We start from the raw sequence: 20,870 nt of genomic DNA, 5'->3' as shown, positions 1-20,870 counted from the left end.
AGACGCTGCCAAGAGTGGCCGGCCCCGGAGCGCCCGTTCTGCCGAGAATATCGCCGCTGTTGCCGAGGATGTCGAGCTGTCGCCAGAAACATCGACCAGACGCCGTGCCTCGCAATTAGCCATCAGCCGGTCGTCCCTAAGGCGAATTTTGGTCAAAGACCTGCGCATGTTCCCGTACAAAGTCCAGTCCGTGCATCAGCTGCTGCATGTCGACCGCCAAACGCGTGTAACCTACGGCTAAGCCATCCTCAATCTCGAGGACGAAGTGGACGATTTTTCGACCAAAATCATAATGAGCGATGAGGCTCATTTCCACCTCAGCGGGTTCGTGAACAAGCAAAACTATCGCTTCTGGGGCACCGAAAATCCACGAGTGATGGACGAGGAGCCATTACACCCGCTCAAAGTGACTGCATGGTGCGCTGTTCACGCTGGAGGAGTCATCGGGCCATTTTTTTTCGAGGACGCCGCTGGTCAAACGACAACAGTGGAAGGTGCGCGCTATAGGGCCATGCTAACCGAGTTTTTTCTGGCGCAATTGAACGAATTGGGACTGGAGGACATGTGGAGGACAGGTCAGCTAGTACTGATATAAATAATAACAAAAATATAAGTAGCTAGGTATATCATTAAAAAAGCTGGAGCACCCCTGCACCCACGGGAATTTTAAAAACCCGGCGCCCCTGAAGGCTACTGATGGATTAATGGAGCCGAGAAAAAAAGTTCCCCAACTTTAATCACCATTGATAACATGTGCAAAATCTGGATCAATGATGTCCCATTTTTAACCTCCACTGATCAAACCACTCACGTAGGAGCAGGAATCCTACTACCGCCTTTGCCCAGTCAAATGGACATTTCAAATAAGAGATATCACGGGCTGAAGCTGAAATCCATCCATTTTGAGGGTATCAACAGGATTATCCAATCCAGCCATCATTTGTTTTCAATTAACTATATTGAGCCGCTCCCCGACAACCAATCAAACCTATTATGGATCGTCTTCATTACGACCATTATTATCTTTGTATGTCTATTTTCCATTTATATCCATTGTCGGAAGAAAATCCACACTTATATTCGGAAGATAAAAAGAGGAGGAAATTCCCAAGACCCAGTCGAAGACGTCCCAGTGGCACCGTTAGGTCCCCATGGTCCGTTCTAAAGGGGGAGGAGTGATGTACCCCGTATAATATATTTTTTGTTGATAATGTAATGCTTAGTTCATAATAATAAATGCTATGAAGCTTCCGAATCGCATAGAGATAAAATAATACTAGAGTCCAGTGAATCTACATTTCAAAAGAACACGATCTGCAAAAAATCGCCTTAGTAAAATGTTCACCCCTGAAGAGATATGGGCCATCAGTTTCCAAAAAAATTATGAAAATTGGCTGTAATTTGAAAACCGAACGAGGTACAAATAACTTTACGCAAAATATCTAAACAATGTCGAGCTCAAAAGACACTGCTCCTAAATCTGAGAAATAATTCTCCTGTGTGGAAACGTGTTAGTTTTTAAATAGTTTAAGCAGTGGAGAAAAGAAAATGATCAGAATTACACAACCAAAAATTTAAATTTTATGCAAAACTATCTCGTTTAAGTATGTTCACGTACGTGCATTTGTTTACAGTTCCTGACTAGTCTCAATGAACAGGGTTTACTCATTTAACATTTGAAACATTTCTACATACTTATATGATTGTAGAAAAAGTACCTATCGCTTATTGGAGGTTCCAGTGTGAAAGATAATGTTAATAGAATTTATAAACATTTTTTCGCCAACTCGTTCGCAGTTCAGTGTTCTTGGCTGGGATTAAGGCAAAATTTTAAGATTTCCTCATGTGAGCTAATCACTTTAACGAAATGTAAGTACAGTCTATTATCTTATTAAATTTACATCAACTTTATAAATTGTGTAATAGTTGAAATGATTTTTTTAATCATCAAAAAAAAAACTAAAAGGAAATTTTATGTAATTTTATTATTTATTTATTTAATTATTTACTTAGTAGACATTTCAGTGCTAATGGGCTTATTCTGTGAATTTTTTTTTATTTTTCTTTTCTTTGCGAATTTTTCATATGGTATATTACATAATACATCAATATGTTTGTGACGCAGATCTTTTCCATTTAAAAGATTGTTAATTATTTTCAAGTACCTAATAAAAAATACACATATTAAACTCAATGTTTACAAATACATTTACATAATCTTTATGTTCTTCACAAAAAAAGTGATTTCACTGGACTGGTGTCAATATTTTGAACTACAATTTTTTTTAAATCTAGCTGAGTAATAAATTTTGGAATTATTTCATATATCTGTGTTGAAATTGATTTAAATATTACAGTGAATCTTGGCGATGGAGAGTGTAAAACATTTTTTTAAAATTCCCTTCTTTTGACAAGTAAATTTTTGGGGAAGATCTGTTGACCCAATTATAACTTGGGAACATGTCTTGCAATTGTTCTTTTTCAAGATTTTTTTTGCCACAACTCCTGCTACATAAGGTGTTGCCAAATCTACAGTTTTATCAGAAAGGTCTACATTTTCTCCTGTATGGTGTCTATATACTGGCATAATGGTTAATGACGTATTTTCTTCATTATACTGGTCAAGTTCTACATAAATAAAATTACGAAGATTGTTTAGGGCATCTGTAGATTCATCCTCCTCGCAGTTTGAGCCTGGGGAGTGCGACGACAGAAAGTTGTTGATCAAAAGAGATTTAGTGGAAGAAATAAATGAAGAACAAGTGGGATTTAATTTTCTTTGTACAAGGCTAAAAAAATAAATTTTCAAGCCGATCTTGGTTGAACGATCGGGGACTAATATATTTAAAACCATTAGCTTTTAATATATTCCAAATGTAGGTACATAAAACCACGGAGTGTAAATAACCAGTTTTCAAGAGAAGGTTTTATGACAGAACGAGAAAATGAAATAAAGAACATAGATTGTAAAATAGGTAGAGTTTCGCCAGACTTGGAGATGTTTAGATTCTGCCGTCACAACACCACGCAACTCTTTCCTTAGAGGAGGATTTAATAACGTACCATTTACGCTATCAAAGAGCTCATCGAAGAATAATAAAAGATCTGCTGTATCTGAAGCCAATGGATTTAAATAAAATTCTGAATTTGGAGATAACTGCCTACTAGTTTCTGCCCTTACTTTCATAGCTGTAGCGACACTTCTGCTAAAAACTTGAGTACAGTTTTTTACCTTCATTTTCTTAATTTTCTGTGGTAATACATGTTCATCAGTAACTTTAGGGAACTGACTAAATCTTCCCATTTCTTTATCTAATCTATACACATCTAATATATGTGACCAAGAAGCAACTTTGTCACAATTATTTTCTGTAAAATGAAGGTCTTTTGTTAATAATGAATTTTTGATACCTTTCAATAGGTGCGGGCAATCAAACAAATGAATAATCTCTTCTTGATCAACTAAATAACCCTAGTATATATTTTCCATTTTCCATTTTAGAAATTTTTAGGTCAGGGCCGGAACATATCGATGATGAATCGGTCAGTAATTTTTCATATAAGAAGTCAATGGACGAAATCATAGCATCCAAAGAATTACATGGGAAATTGCCGAAAATAGAATTTTGGAATTCATATTCATATTTCAAGAATGGAATCAGTACAGGTAAGTCATCTGTAATAATTATAAATTGACAAGATATTTTTCTAAAAAATTTAATAAACAATACTAGCTGTTAAATGTAGTTTTAAAACAAAACGACTTGTTTACAATTCACACACATAAGGCTTTGCTTGCATGTATTGATTTAGATATCGAGTAGGTTACGTGTCTAAGTCGTAAACAGTTGTGATTTGGGATAATTGGGAACCGAAATAAAAATTGCAGTAGTATGCAAAATTTTTATATCCTTTTATATTTTGTCTTTACTTTCATTTCACTTTCAAATTCAAAACGAACAGTGTCCTTCAGTCGACTCAGTTGCAATGGCGATTTTTTTTATAATTCTGTCTGTGTTTATATTTATAAATTTATTTTATTTATAGAATCAGCCACGACCAGACAACTCGACCACAGTGCAAATGACGAACGAAACAAGCCTAATGACCATCTCATCTTCAAAAAATGGGGGGTCCAGCAAAGCTGACGCTAAGGGGAGTGCCATATCGACTTATCAACCAATGGATTTACAAGAACTTATTATAAATTAGTGTTACATTATTTACCATTGATATTATTGGTGTCTTTGTCCAATTATAGATCGTCTATTGTCGCTGGCAGCTGGTCTCCTTCAAACCAGTTGAAAACTGATTTATTTTGAACTTCTTTCACCTGTTCCGACGGTCAGCTGACGTACTAATTACCATCAATGAGCCAGCTGACTAGCTTTAATCGACTAAACACAGCATCAAATGCCTTATACTTGAGTTTGGTCCATTTAACGATTACAAAATTTTTTGAATTTCCATGCGTGGGAGGGTAGGGTGGTATCCACCATTACCGTTCTAGGAGTTTCATATCATTGCCTGACCTTAGTTGGGATAAAAACTGTCATGTAAACTCAAATTTTTTATCTAGAAAATAACTCAACGAATTCTGCAGCTGGCTCCCGACTAGAATACAATGTATTCAAGATTGGTTTAAAAAAAAACAAATTTATTAATTGTTGCCAAACGGCTAAAGATATTTCCATGAAATTTTGTTGTTAATGTTTACTACCATCGAGGTACGTTATGCAAAGAAAAACATTATTTTTAGTTTTGCACGTTACTGGATATATCTAAAGAAAAAAATGGGTCGCCATTGCTTTTTCATAAAATAAAGGTTAGTTTTGGATTCTTCATTCAATTTGGAAGAAAAAACTCTTTCGATTTTTTTAGGTTGTGTCGCTGCTAAAGATTGATATTTGCGATTTGCTTGTATTCCATGTGAAAACTTCATTATATTCATTTTAATGCAATTCGTCCAGACGTAAAGTGCGTAATTCAGCGACCGCGGCAGGATTTGTTAAATTGATAAACAAACTTCCCGTTGAGCTACATTTACCGGGAGGATATCAATACTTACTGTGATCCTGGTACAAAACTAAAAAAGAGATTAGCAAGAGAAGATCCCGGTATTAACCCTCTTGACACTGCATGTGAAAACCACGACATATGTTACGACAAATCTAGTGGCCTATCTGCGCGTCATAAAGCAGAGTACGAATACGTGCATGGAAAAGGGTTAAATCTAAGGACGCTAGCATTAAAGAAAAACCAGCTGTCTGGTCAGTTACCAACGGTATGAAGACAAACCGACGCAGAGATGTTTCCGTAAATGAGGATTTGGAAAACTGTTCTGAGGTAATGAATAGCATAAATGCAAGGATTGAACAAAACTTTTGCCCACTAAATAAAAGTAGCTTCCATTCTGTGTAAATTCGACAAGAATTACGAAAACTTTGAACAAGTTACTGCGTCCGAAGAAAATATTAAAAACATGTACATTATTGCAGAAAACTATTTACGATCTTGGACTGAAAACTTGTACAAAGACACAAGACATTTTAATTGGATGGTATTAAAGAACGTTCCTTAATGGAGTCAAGTTTCGGAAACTATTCTAGCACAATACAAAGTTAAAGTTGACGATAGCAAATGTTTTGACCAATTGCAAAACTTTAAAACATTTTTGAAAAATAAAAAAAAGAGGATGATTTCAAGGGGCTGTTAGAACATAAAAAAATGTGTAGCCTATTTTAAATCTATCAGTAATACAGATTACTTTTCAGAATTCCTTACTCTTTGTTAATATTATTTTTCCATTCCGGGTCCTAATGCAAATGTTGAAAGAGTTTTTTCTTTAATCAACAATGGTCAAAAGAACGCAACAGATTACATGTAGACACTATAGCTAAAATGTTGGTTGTAGAATTTAATTTCAAGCATTTGACATATAAAGAGTTTTACAACTCAATTTTAAAGGAAACTGAGCTTTTAAAGTAGGTGTCTGCTAACCAAAAATATTAATTATTTTTGTTTCAATTACTTTAGTGTATTTAGTTAATTAGTGAAGAAGTTTTATTTTGTTTTCCATGCAAATGGCAACAGTAGTAAGTAATAAATGATTAATAATAAAGAAGACTGATTCATTTAATTTTATTGTTATTTCATTACAATTTAAGATTTTATGGTAAATAAAAAAAACCTGGTTTTACATCATTTTTTTTGTCGCTTTAATAACAATAAGACAAAAAAATCTTTTATAATTAAAAGTGTCCGACGGATCAGTGTTGGATGTCCAAAGCCAATATGTTCTCGTAGTGGTCGATCAATTGAAAATGTTGCAGCAGTGAGAAACAGTGTACGTGACAATCCGTCAACTTCCATTCACCGTCGTTCTCAGCAACTGGACTTTCCTACAGCACGACGCATCGTATTTTAAAAAAAGATCTGCACATGCATGCCTACAAGATTCAATTAACTCAGGAATTAAAGGCAACAGATCATAGACAGCGTCGGGTCTTTGTTGATTGGGACATGCTAAGGAATTTTTTTTGGTATGAACTGCAGATCATTGATGCGGAAGACATGTGGTTTCAACAAGACGGTGCCACATGCCACATATCACGAGAAACGTTGCAATTTTTGCATATAAAATTTATGTGACACAAAAAGATTATGCCAATAATCCCAGAACAATTCCAGAGCTAAAGGACGAGATTCTCCGCGTTATTCGTGAGCCTGCACAGGACTTATACCGAAGAATAATGGACAATTTTATCAAAAGGGCGGAAGTCTGCCAGGCTGCTTGTGGCGGTCATTTAGCCGATATCATTTTTCATGTCTAATGTCAATGTCTTAGCATTATAACAACATACAAATAACAGCAGTTTTTCAAAAAACAACGGATTTTATTTATCTTTTAAAATGTGACCTCACTTTCGATTGAAGATTATACTAGCTTACCGCTAATATCATTCGATACCCCATCCTCGTCCTTGTCATCATCCGAGTATAGAGGCGAACCCGAGTGCAAGTCCATACTTAACACCATACCCAACGAGAACTCAATGACCGAATCAATGTCATTTACCAAAGCCTCGACTTCGTCTTCGACTTCGTCTTCGACTAAAGCATTTGATGTACTACAAATCAAAAATGGAGGACTATAAGATACCAAAGAACTGAGCGATTTAGGAGAGCAAGGGAAACCAGTAACTCAAACCAAAGCCTATTAACAGATTATTTTCTTCTTGTTGATAAAATATGTAATTCGTTAACACCTAATCTTGCAGATGTAATGATATCCAAATCTGCGGTTGATTCAAATGAAACTTAAAAAACAGAAATATGTAACAAAACCGCTAAAGAAACTTCAGAAGAGACTTTTGAAGATAACCGCCTATCAGTATTTCTGCGTAAGTTACTGAATAATGCTGTAGAAAATTTCAAACATACGGAAAATAATAACTCGTCTGATGAATTTACTAAGAAAATATCTGTTTACCTATTATACTGCTGGGTGCCTTGCTTACAAAACACTTCATTCTAATTTAAAAAACATTTTACCGTCGATATCCACGCTTAATCGCTACATTGAGAATAAGAGCTTAAAATTAGAAGGATTTTGATTATCAGGGTTTGGGCGAATTTTTGGAAAGAAGGTATTTCGAAATTTGTATGGATTTCGGAGAATGGAACTCGCGTTAGCGGAAAAATTGAATATGACTCCATTACAAATAAAGTTGTAGGGTTTGTGCTACCACTTAAAGATGGCTTACCAAAACACCTTTATTGTATCGGTATCTGCCACTATACAGCAGTACTTTAAAACAGACACTAAAACTTCATATGCCTATGTTATAGTTGCTCAGCCACTTTCTCCAGGAACATCAAGGCTATTGTCTAAGTTTGTTTGGAACTGTTAACCCACGAATATGTAGTCATATTGAATACAAAACCTGTACAGACGCCACTGGCAAAAATAATAAAATTGTTTGTACATCAGAAAATGCATCTCGACGAATAGAAAGCGTGTACCAAATTTGCAAAAAAATATATAAGGTAATACCAAAGTTATCATAAAAAAATATTTTTTCATAAAACTTTAGCACCCTGTAGTTAAAAAGTTAAGACTTTTAGGACATATGTTCATATAAAGTTTTTTTTCTTAAAATGGACCCAAGAATAACCTCCTTACATATTAGGACGTTATTAAGAAACACCCTGTAGTGTTAGGAAAAATAACATTTTGTAAAACTAGTGTGTGTTAGCTACTGCAGTATTTTGCTGCGTTCGACTCAATTCACATTCGTTACACAAATGTATACTTTCCCGAATTATATATTGTTCGTGAGATATTACTGAGTTGGGTATGTGAGATTGGGCGCCAGTGTTTATAATAGATAAATTAGTCGGGCCCGGTTTGTCATTTTGGAAGTGTATTCAGGTCAGTATGTCCATATATATTTTTTATACATAATTATTTTAATATTCAGTATAAATTCTATATTTATATTAAAAATTTTCGAAAATTTAGAAAAATGGATTACGAGAGAGAACAGGCTCGCTTACGATTGTTGGAAGAAGTCGAAACGCATGTTGAAGCAGTCGATGATGACGAATCAGGAAATGAGGAAGATTTCATTGAGAATTACGTCGATTCAACTATTAATACAGAGCAAGAAGGAGACATTAGCGAGGACGAACCTGAACTGAAAAAAGTGGACTGTTGGAATCTTTTTTTCGCCGAAGAAATATTGAATATTGTTGTCAGGAACACCAACATTTATGTATATAACTACATATTGCGGAAACTATACTGGAGAGGGAAACACAAATACCACTGATAAAATCGAAATAAAGGCATTCTTAGGTCTTCTGTATTTAGCCGGAATTCTCAAAAGTAATCGTGCAGATGAGCTCTGGTCCTCGAATAGAATATTTCTGGTTCACAATGTCAAAAGAACGTTTTCTGTTCCTATTGAGTCTTCGTTTTGATAATGTGACTACTGAAGAGGAGAGGTGAGGTACAGATAAATTGCCACCGATACGTGAAGTATTTGAAATTTTTATTGAAAAATGCCAAAAATATTACACTATAAGCAGATATTGACCAATCGACGAGAAGTTAGAGGTATTTAGGGGTAAATTCAGCTTCTAGCAATACATCCCTAGCAAGAAAAATAAATATGGCATAGAGATATTTGCCCTGGTGGATGCTAAGACATGGTATACTTTGAACTTAGAAATATATGCAGGACAACAACCAGTAGGTTCCTATCAAGTTCCAAATGACTCAGCCATTATTGTCGGGCGCATAATTTCACCTATATCTGGTACAAACAGAAATTATTTACTGGTTTACTACCTTTCCATTGATAGCTTCTTCGAGACTTTAAAAATAACCTGTGTAGGTACACTCCGCAAAAACAAGAAAAACTGCCACCTGAATTTGTAAACACAAAATCTCGTCCCGTTGGGTCAAGCGTGTTTGGTTATCAGGCAGATACGACAATCGTTTCATACGTCCCAAAAAGAACAAAAACGTGATCTTAGCCTCTAGTATGCACCGCGATGCATTGATGCATCGTCAGGTGACATTACTAAACCCGAGATCATCACATTTTATAATTCGACAAAAGGAGGAGTCGACAAACTTTGTGTAACATATAGGTTGGTTTTCATTTAGGGTACTGTGCTCCGATCATGTTCCGTTCATGCTGTGTTGTCTAGAATCGCAAACTTATATTTCTCCATATAATAACACAGAAAACATCAATTCTCATATTTGCTTGAACTGTCCTGTTACAACTGTGCGCTAACCGTTGGTTAGAAGATAGCAAGCGCACGGAGGTCTAGCGAAAACCGGAGACAGTGTACCCAATGGGCGCCGATTCTGCGCCTTCATTACATATTTCGAAGATGGGCTGTCACCGTAAAACCGGAGGTGACCGAAAAGATAACATTCTCTACCTCTCCAAAGCAAAGATGCAAAGAAATAAGTGCTAAACTACTCAAGAACCATAAGTGTATAATAATCTATCTAGGTACATAGGTACCTATATACCCAACCTACATAGGATGGAAAAGTTTATTTATAGGTTCGCTTTGATTATACATACATCATCCAGTCAGCCCCTTCTATTTTACAACTCTACAAAAACAAATTATAGGCGTTCCAATTTTGCAGTACAGATACTAACTATATTTTTGAATCAATGGACGAATAGACGGGTGTAACTCATTGTTAAACCGTACTAAATCTCACCTTTTGACTATCTGTATTATTTGTGTATCTTCCTCTGTATCCTTCTTTTTTCTTTACCTGCAAATCGATGTTCACATTTAGTCAATTTATTATTATTATGATTATTATCTACAAGTTTTAGTCGCCCTGAATATTTCACTACATTTTTTTAAAGAACTTGTAAAAACAATGCCATTTAAAATTGCTTTGTATTATCAATAGTACGTGAGACGTAAGACCCATGCACTAGGTGTACAGGCTGTATGTAACTTATATAAAGTAATTCCATTTCTACGTATGAATCAAAAAGTACAGTTTACCTAAATTTAAATTTTGAAATTTTTGTCAATGTTTTTAAGGTAGTTCGAACTTTATTTCAGCGGATGAAAGCAAGAAACAGTGTGGATTATTGAGACTTTGTGAGAGCTCGAGCTAGGCGTAAATCAGTCCAAGTGGCCAAAAAATTAAGGTGGAGATTGGAGGAACAGCTTTCTTATACCTTTCCTTCAAGAAAAAGAAACACTTACCAATGTTAGTGAGACACAATCAGAGGATTATGAAGAAAACAGAGGTGGTAATGAAGACGAGACGTTCAACGTAACAGTTCAGTCACTTCCTACTCCTTCTCCCTCTCCTGGACCATCCACAGCAAGTTCATCCAGAGCTTCTTCCCAAGCCTCACATATAAACACTTCAACAAAAAACCTCTTGTCAAGAAAACACATCTACAACTACATCAAAGCTGGAGTCAACGCTTTGCGAATTCATTTCCTCCAGAAAGCAAGCAATACCTATACAGACAAGTCTTCCCGAGATTTTCGAACAGAAGAAGAAGCTGATGATATTGCTAAGTCGATGTGCGACTTCCTTGAAGGAGATCGAGTGTTAACGAAGAGAGAAATTTTTAATCTTGTAAACAAAAGAGATATGTCGATATTTTAAAGAGAAAATGTAATGGAAACAAGCCACAAATTCAACCCAACATTGCAAGTTTTACGACAATGCTACTGAACGTCACCAGGAGTAGGGTAAGTTGGAGAGTTGAAAATTTCCCCCCCACCACTTTCTCCGCTCACAAACCGATTTTCAACCAACTAGAGGCAGGGGAGGTCCACTCTAACCAATAAGAGGTTGGAGAGTTGAAAATTTACCTCCCACTTTTTTATTCCGACCAATGAGAAGTCGGAGAGTTGAAAATTTCCCCCACTTATTCAAACGGATTCAATGAGTGTTTGAAAATCTCCCCTCCTATCAAACCCCCACTTTTTCAAACGGATCCTTATAAAATGAATCTAACGTCTCTGGTTTAGAAGGCTTTAAAATGTCGTATCATACTAATATTTTTGATTTGCCTAATCTAACAATCGACATATCAAATAATCTTCCCCCATCATTTCAGAATAAAAATGATTGTGTAGTAATAGGTGAAAGAAAATTTCATTTAAATAAGTCAAGAACCAAATTCGTATCCGTTGAATTAGCATATGATTTTAATTACGAACCATATGTAAAGTTATGTGGAAACAAATGTGACGCTATAATATTCAACATAGAAGAATGGAAATCTTTTCTTACATGTCAAGGAGTTATTACAAATAATCTCTACAACAGTAGAGATTATCTCTCCTGTATTGTTTCTTTTTGACGAGAACAATCAATGTGTGCTATAGGTGAGATTTTTTTGAAGTCAGTTGGGTTAAATATTGGTTCGTTACCTGTTTCATAGTACGACTGACGAAAATTAGAAATCATCTCATAAAGTGTCGCGTATTTATTTTCGTTGAAGTTAAGAAACAGATCATTGTAAGGATATCTCTCGGAATTTAAAAATGCTCTAATATTTGTAAGGTTAACATTATCAAATTCACTCATATTAGAAGTTATTTTATTTTTCCTATTTTTTTGAAAAGCGACAATAATATGACGAGGAGTTTCTAGTTTAGTGGTCGCTTTGACCGGCCAAGTATGTCTCGTAGTCTGAGTCAAAGAGGGATATTCAACAAGTTCCCAACTTCTAAATGGAAGCAATATTTCACCATTTTTATCTAAAATTTTAGTTAAAGCTAATTGTTGTGGGATTTCTACAATCACGTGTGGAACTCTCCAATGAAGTTTTTCAATAGTTATCTTAGGTTTTTCTGTTTCATCAATAGATGTTACTGCGTCCAAGTCATTACTGCTTCGAATCAGAACTAATTTTTGTTTCACATTTAAAACAATTTTTCTGTAGTCTTCAAAAAACCCCATCATCCTTTGTTAATTTTCCCTCTAAGTCCAGCATGCTATCACAAGGTAAAATGTACGCGTCCAGTTCTTGAATTGGAATTCTAATTTCGTCATAATCAAATTTAGAAGTTACGAACGGTTGATAGTTATGGAACTCCAAACTAGCGATGGAATTATCTACGAGGGGTTGCTGGGTAACATTCAAAATATCCTTTATACACTAGTATAATGGATAGTACTAGAAGTACTAACTTCAAAACCCAAGGATTTTAAAAATAATTTATTTTCACGTGTTACTTTGTTAGTGCTTCTTTTCGAACTAATCGGAGGTTTGCTTTTGTTTCTCCTTTTATAACTGCGCTTAACAACAGGATATTGTACTACGTTGTACCGAACCACCATACTCTATGAGAGTTTTTTTAGATGTAGTCTTACCGTTACGACTTCTTCGCGAAAATTGACAAGGTTTCCGTCTTGATCGAGTATTTTAATACTCAAGTTGTTGATAGTCTTGACACGGGAAAGTATAGAATATTTTGGGGCGCTTCTACTATTTTATATCCTGGCGCTACGGTTGGAAAGAACTGATGAATTATATGAACGGGTTGTCCGTTGGAATATGACCCGACCGCCATGTTGCAATCTATGCATAAAGCATTAACCTTAATAATTTGGACTTGAATATCTGATTCTGACTCTATTTGGAGGGGTGAAGAGGGGGTTACTAGTGGGTGCATCGGGTTGCGGAAAAACAAATGTTATGATAAGTTTATTGGCGCATCCAAATGGTTTACGTTTTGAAAATATATACCTATATTCGAAATCTCTATATCAACCAAAATATCAATACTTGAAACAGTTGCTAACTCCTTTAAAAGACATAGGATATTATGAATTCAGTGACGGCAACGAGGTAATTCCTCCCAGTGTATGAATATGTAGATATTTTTCCAGCCGATTATGACATGTTTCTTAATTTCGGATCAGCCTTTAAGATGAAAAGTCTTATTGGACGCACTATAAATAAAGGAGATAAATTATTTTTCGATGTCGTACCAGGATACCCATCTTTATATGCAGAAATAGTTTTACAGTGTCCTATAGCAAAGAATGTCTAGTATCAAAGAAGTAGTAGTAAACGAACTCCATAAGCCAGCTAGAAAAAATTTTAGAAGAAGACACGTTTTAGTTAGAGGATTAAATGATTTAATTCAAGCAGACTTGGTGGAAATGATACCTTATGCAAAGGTTAACAAGGGTTACCGATACATTCTCATCGTTATAAACGTATTTAGCAAGTTTGTGTGGGCGGAACCTGTTAAACGCAAAACCGCAATAGAAGTGAGTAATGCTATGGCTAAGATCTTATCCCAGATGAAGTACATGCCACATAATTGTCAGACAGATTTAGGCAAGGAGTTTTACAATAAGGAATTTAATAATTTGATGACACAATTCAAAATTAATCATTACAGCACGTACTCAAATTTAAAAGCTAGTGTTGTGGAAAGGGTAAACAGAACACTGAAAAACTTAATGTGGAAGCAGTTCAGCCTTCAAGGGACTTATAAATGGATAAATATATTACCGGAGATTGTAAACAGGTATAATGAGACACAACATCGAACGCACGGTCTGGCTCCCATTAAGGTAAATAACAAAAATGCTACTAAACTGTTGCAAACAGCTTATAGCTATTTAAAAACCGTCGATCCGAAACCAGTAAAGTTTAAAGTCGGGGATTATGTAAGAATCAGCAAATACAGAGAGGCATTTAGTAAATCTTACACACCAAATTGGAGCAACGAGGTGTTTATAATAAGAAAGGTTAATAGGACTAATCCAACTACCTATCTATTGAAAAATCAAAACAATCAAGAAATTCAGAAAACTACACATCACGATTTCTATTTAATTGAAAAAGTCCTCAGAAGAAACCGAAATGATAAACTACTCGTAAAATGGTTAGGGCTAGACAAGACACATAATTCTTGGATTGATAAAAGTGACATAGTATAAATTTGTGACATGTAATTATAATTTTTAAATAAATACAGTACAAAAATTGACGTTTCTTTTAAAAAAAAGTAGTTTTTCTCACAAAGTTTTCAGATTTTTTGTTAAAGCTGTCGAAAACTAAGGTGAATGTAGTGTATTTTGCATTAATTAGTTTGGAATCGCTCAATGCTATTTTCTCAAAAACAGCTCAAGTCTAAATGTCAAGGTCACATTTTTTAAATTTTAAATGAAAAAAATTTAATTATTTTCGATTACCTATACCTACCTATAACATATTTGGGTGAAATAAAACTATAAGTAAAGTTAAAGTACCTTACCAAATTTTTTAATTTTTGTATAGAAATTGAAAATATAAAAAACGAAAAGAATCGTACGATTTTCTTAAAATTTTAGTATGTTGTATAAGTGGTCAAGTAGAGAAAAAAAGTTCATATAATGTTCGCCGTCAGACCCACCATTCGGGTGGTACAGACGAAAAAGGGAAAATTCTTTTAAGTTTTCTCTGTTATTTGAGGAGATAGAAAGGTGAACTCTTTTTTATTCTAAAGCGGTAATAGAGAGCTATGGTACTAAACATTTTTTACGATTATTTTGTAAGTCACTAGTGGTGGTAGCTGATAATTTTACATAACGACGGGAGGTGAAAATATGTGCTATCAAACTCAGATGTGTAATTTCGAAAAATGTAATAAAAAAATAAGCGACTTAAAAAAAAGAGGTTATTTTCCTCTTATGTGTTGTTTCCTCTTTTGTCTCGAATTCTATTTTATCATACACTTACCTTTAGAAAGTACCATAATACTAGAATTTATTCCTTATATTTTTATTAAAATATTACTAAGTTTGCCTTAAATTTCTAATAATAGTAGTTTCTAGTCAAATTTTCATTAACAAACCTATTTAAAATGAAACACATTAAAATTTGAATGTATTTTTTATTGACATTATTATACAAAGATATTTAAAATTAAAATGCGGTGGCAGTTGTGGTTACAGCACTGGCGGCGGCGGCAAACCCCTTGAATATTAAAATCGTTCAACAATTGTAAATAAACGAAAAAATTAAAAACTGCTTCTATTTATTAATTGTTGACAATCTAATTCTAAGATACTGCATCAGTGCCTTTATCTCCATCTTCTCCCATGGCTGCGCCACAATCCTCATCGCCATCTTCCCAAAATCATGCAGCGGCACCTGAATTTACTTACGATGAGGTTCCAAGTCAAATTGTTTTCTTTACGAAGAAGATAGGTTTGCTTGTGAATACGAACAACGCAACAGAGCCCATAGACTATTTTAATCTTCTGGCGACCGATGAGTTTGTTGATGAACTCTGTACAAAAGCTAACAGTCATGCAGTGGACCTAATTGCATTGAGCTCTGGGGAAGAACCAAGAATTGCGCGATGGAGGGATGTGCAACCTGTTGAAATGAGAAAGTTTTTGGGACTACTCTTTTATATGGGAACAATTAAACTAAACAGAGTGAATGATTACTGGAAAAAACATTATATGTTTAATTTACAATGTTTTTCGCAGTTTATGAGTCGAAATCGTTTTCTGCTCATTCTAAGATCTTTACACTTTGAAAATCAAGAAGATGAGCCTCGCACTCAAATTGGAAAAATCATGCCTCTAATAAATTTATTATCCATCAAGGGAATTGTCTATGGACGAGTCCATGGGAAGAGGCACAAATTTGACATAAAATTGTATTCTCTTTGTGAACCTAATGGTATTGCAATTAAAATAATTGTCTATACAGGATCAGCGGATCATGAGTTGTCGGGAACAAAACATACAGAGAAAACTGTTCTAGTCCTCTTAAAAGGCAAATTAGATCAAGGTAATTCCATTTATATGGATAATTATTATAATAGTGTCAGTCTGACTAAACAATTACTGACGAAGAAAACCTATGTTACAGGAACCTTGAGATCGAATAGAAAAAATCCTACAGAAGTGGTAAAAAAGAAGTTGAAAAAAGGGGAGCAAATTGTTCAATATACTTCGCAAGGAATATGTGGGCCCCCACAAGCAGATGCATTGTCAAAAATTAAGATTACTCACCTTCCTGAGCTTTGCCCTAAAGGTGAAGCAGCTAGTACCCGAGTCAAACGAAGGAGATATAAAGTTTGCTGGGAAGGCGAAAAATTAGAAAAGATTCCATTTATTATTGTCCCTTGTGTCCCGACCAACCTGGATTTTGTTTATCTCCTTGCTTCAGAGTGTTTCATTCCAAAAAATAAGTTTTGTTTATTATTATTTATTCGGTTTTACCGTTTTATATTCTGAGTGTACATTTCAATTTTTACATTTTATTTTTTATATTTTATCTTTTTCCTAAATATTATAATAAAACATTTTATTTTTTCAGTTTCCTCCAAAACGCCCTAGGGGCGGTTCCGGGCACCTGAACGACACCGAGCACTGGCCGGTGCCCGGACCGCCTAGGGCGTTTTTTGTTTTTTTGAAAAAAGTGATATTTTACCTTAATATAGAGCTATCTAACCACCACTGGACACCATCATAAAATATTTAAAAAAAAAATAGGTGGCAGCAGACACTTGAATGATATTTTGTCGGGCAGCGAATGTGTTAAGATATGATGCCCCATCCGCGTACGTTTCACTAGGTGAGTTTTTACAAAAGGACACTCTGTCAAGTCAGTATTCATTTTGTTAACTATTCGACAATGATTATTTTACAACAGTTTATATAATGCAGAAATTAATTATTGATTCCCACCTCTACTGCAGCCATTGTACAATGTAGTTTGCTTGAGAGCGTTGAGACCACATTCCATACATATTTCTATGTCTGCAAAAGCAACTTGCAGCGAAACAAAGAAACCGGTCTTGTAGCACCTGGTGATGCAGTTTATCGATGCAACATTCCATTCGAACAAAGAAACAGGTAAAGTAGCGTGGGTTACCACCTCCAACTGTTAGTCGGCGTGGGTACAAGTTCCACATTGCCTGTTAGTATAAATATCATACCCCGCCTTTACTGTTCAGTTTATATCTACAAGTTTACGCAGTGCAAACAATGGCAGACAATCCAAAAAACGTATTAAGTTTAAAACATCGCGAAAGTGATGACGAATTGACCGATGACGAATGGGTGCCATCGTTCGATCGGAGAGTGGACCAAAATTTTATTACCAACCGGGCCAACCAAGCAGTGCAGGAAATAATTATTTTGAGCGACACAGTTTCCTCCGACAGAACCATACGCCAGGATATATCAGTGTCTTCGTTGCAAACATCCATCGTCGAGGGGCCTTTGGCAGCCTCTCCGCAGAAAAAGCGTGCTGGGAGCCCGATTTTAGCGTCCAGCAGCACTTCGGTGGTACGCTCTAGCGACGAGGGACCTTCGGCAGCATCTCCTCCGAAAAAGCGTGTTACGACTCCGATCTTGGCATCTAGCAGCACTTCGGTGGAGCGCTCCATCGACGAGGGAACTTCACCACAATTTCCAAAAAGTCGTGTTGAAATCTTGGCCTCCAGCAGCACATCGATGGGACGCCCCGTCGACGATGAGGGTCCAACCTTCCGCCCAACGATCACATCAACTCCAAGACAAAATTGTATTGAAATCTTGGCCTCCAGCAGCACATCGATGGGACGCCCTGTCGACGATGAGGGTCCAACCTTCCGCCCAACGATCACATCAACTCCAAGACGAAATGACGGGCTGGATGATGTTGTTGAGTCGATAAGGGCGAAAGCGGCCCTACAACACATCCAGCTTGAAGAGTTCAAAAACATCTGGTACGGCGATTTTAAACAGTACGTGAGGCGAAAAGAAGCCGAGTTTATTAATGAGGTGAGATTTAGAAGACAAACAACTATCCAAAATTTAGAGAAAATTAACGAATATCGCAAAGTACTGGATGAAATCGCCGAGGAGTTGACGGTAGACATTAACAATATGAATGCCACCATGGCATATATGGATGGTTTTGCGGAAGGGTTACCAGAGAAGATGTTCAACTTACCGAGTAAGGCGAATAAATAAATTTTAGATAGATAATCAAACTTAATTATCAATAATTCATTCATTTTTAATTGTTAAAAGAAAAATTGAACTCTATATAAATTTAAAAGTCATATTTTGATAAATTTTTGATAGTAATTGCTTTTATATGTGTATAGTTTTGTATGTATTTAAATTTATTTATTTCTGTTACAGATGCTCCTCGACCCCGACCTCCCTCGGATTGACTGAACGTGATAGACTTTTTAATGTTAGTGTTAGTTTAAATTTAATATAGTTTTGTAAATATGTATATATCTGTATTATAAGTAAATTATTAAAATATCTGATTACCATTTACTTTCTTTTATTAACACATAATTTGGGTGCTTAAAAAGTTTAACAAAATAATTCACTAGTAAAAAGAACAATGTATTTTCATTGTTTATATATGACAACGTTCAGTAAAGAATTAAATTACAGGTGATTTTATAAAGGATTTATTAAAAGTGATAAGACTTTTAGTTTTAATTTAAATTTAATTTAACTAATTTGGTAAATTTCTGTATATACCTGTATTATAAGCAAATTATTAAAATATCTGATTACCATTTACTTTCTTTTATTAACGAATAACTTAGATACTTAAAAAAGTTTAATAAAATAATCTACTAGCAAAAAAGAACAATGTATTTTTATAACTTGTATGTGACAATGTTCAGTGAAGAAATTTACAGGTGATTTTATAAAGGATTTTTTTAAAATGATAGCTTATATAGCCTACTTTGCATTTATAAACTTCTGTACTTATTTCAATTGACTGTCAGTGTGCTTGTGTAGTAAAAATCAACCGTTGTTAATTAAGTAGGTTCTATAAATCCAATATAATTTTCAAATGACAATAAGCGTTATATGAGTGACAGAAAGTCTTCAGTACATGTTTTAAGATAAGCGATTTATGAATTAGACGCAATTTAATAGATTATTGCTTTTTAACTAATAGCATTAATAAGTTACAAGGTATATAAACAGCGTCTGATAGAGGGAGATGAAAGTATAAAAATTAAAGATATATAAGTTTATTGTAAATATAATAAGGTAAATACAGTTGAACAGGCTATTAGAAAAACTGACATTATTTCTACTAATACAGTTAATTATTAAGAACACCCTGCAGAATTAAAGGAGATTCTCGATTTAATTGATTTCTTAGTATTTGTTGCTCTTGTTTCAAACACCAGCAGATTCTATAATGAAGTTCGTCATTAAAATATGTGTATCCGGTCTCTTCACATAGAAATGTAACTTTATCCATACACATAGGACATACATGATTCCAATAATGTTGTCCTGTTTCTTCGCAAACTAGACATCTTTGCTTCATAGACTTATTTGCATTTGAGCAAGTATTGCACTTATCTCTGCAAATACCTATGCTGGTGTGTCTTAAAACATGATTACACTTTTGACACTTTAAACCCTCAACATTGTTATAGGTTTGTGGTTTAGGTGCCTCAATTTCTACAGGATTTAATTTTCTGCAACCATTACACAACCCAGTGAAACAATTAAATTCTTCTGTAAACCACGCTCTCCAACAGTTATAACACACCCTAGCATCATTTCTTCTAAATGGAAACACGAGAATTTTAGTTTTCCTGTCCCAATTCTTTGGAAACGGCATTGTTAGTAACTGGCGCCTTGTTCACAGGTACAGTGTAAATATACAGTTGAAGCTAAAAATAAAAATCGGTTAAGCATCTAACCGGTTCATAAGAACTGGTTAAACAAGTTAAACCGGATTTCAAAAACTTGTCCACAAATGCTGGGAATTTTTTAAAAGTTAATAGTCATAGAATCATTTAAACAAGTTAAACTGGTTAAACCGGATTTCAAAAACTTGTTTCCTGTATATATTAAGCTACAGTTCACAAGCGCTCAGAATTATTTAAAAGTTAGTAAGTCAACAGTAAGTGCTCATTCTAAAATGTATTGTCTAGCGTGTAACAAGAAGTTCTCTTCCAAATATAATTTGGCTCGTCATCTTAGAGAAAGTTGTTCATACCGCAATAATGAAAGCTCTCCTCTTAAGAAAATAAAAATGGATTGTCCACAAGCCACAAATATATCCAGTACTTCATCTGTTCCAGTTACTGATAAAAATGATGCAAATTCTTCTTTAGTTGGATGTCCAATATGTGGAGAACTTGTACCAAAACGAATTTTTGTGGGACATATGAGACGTAACTCACACAAAGTTGTTATGTCACCGGTGGATGAAGGCATTGAACAATTGCATAATCCCATGAAGTTTAGAATAGCTAGTTATCGTTTCTCGAGTCAACACCACCACATCGATCCTTCAGAATTTTTTATGGAAATGTACCCAAAGGTAGTTGCTGTTATATCTGAA

General features: G+C 34.9%; 1 protein-coding gene across 1 annotated transcript; it reads left to right on the top strand.

Moving 5' to 3' along the window:
- Positions 1-17,068: 17,068 nt before the first annotated feature.
- On the top strand, positions 17,069-18,736 carry LOC111691864. The gene is made up of 2 exons (XM_023455281.1): positions 17,069-18,482; positions 18,674-18,736. Exons 1-2 carry the CDS (start codon positions 17,528-17,530, stop codon positions 18,703-18,705), a joined length of 987 nt encoding a protein of 328 aa, XP_023311049.1. The 5' UTR covers positions 17,069-17,527; the 3' UTR covers positions 18,706-18,736.
- The last annotated feature ends 2,134 nt before the right edge of the window (positions 18,737-20,870 follow it).

The sequence above is a fragment of the Anoplophora glabripennis genome, unplaced genomic scaffold, assembly GCF_000390285.2.
Source record: "Anoplophora glabripennis isolate ALB-LARVAE unplaced genomic scaffold, Agla_2.0 scaffold494, whole genome shotgun sequence".
Taxonomy (NCBI): Eukaryota; Metazoa; Arthropoda; class Insecta; order Coleoptera; family Cerambycidae; genus Anoplophora; species Anoplophora glabripennis.
The sequence above is the reverse complement of the archived record's forward strand: the minus strand, read 5'-3'. Positions and strand labels throughout refer to the sequence as shown.

Excerpts from the sequence above, each read along its gene's own strand:
- LOC111691864 (XM_023455281.1), top strand. The coding sequence starts at position 17,528 with ATGGCAGACAATCCAAAAAACGTATTAAGTTTAAAACATCGCGAAAGT. Across the intron at positions 18,483-18,673 it reads GAAGATGTTCAACTTACCGA|ATGCTCCTCGACCCCGACCT; the intron begins GTAAGGCGAATA and ends TTTCTGTTACAG.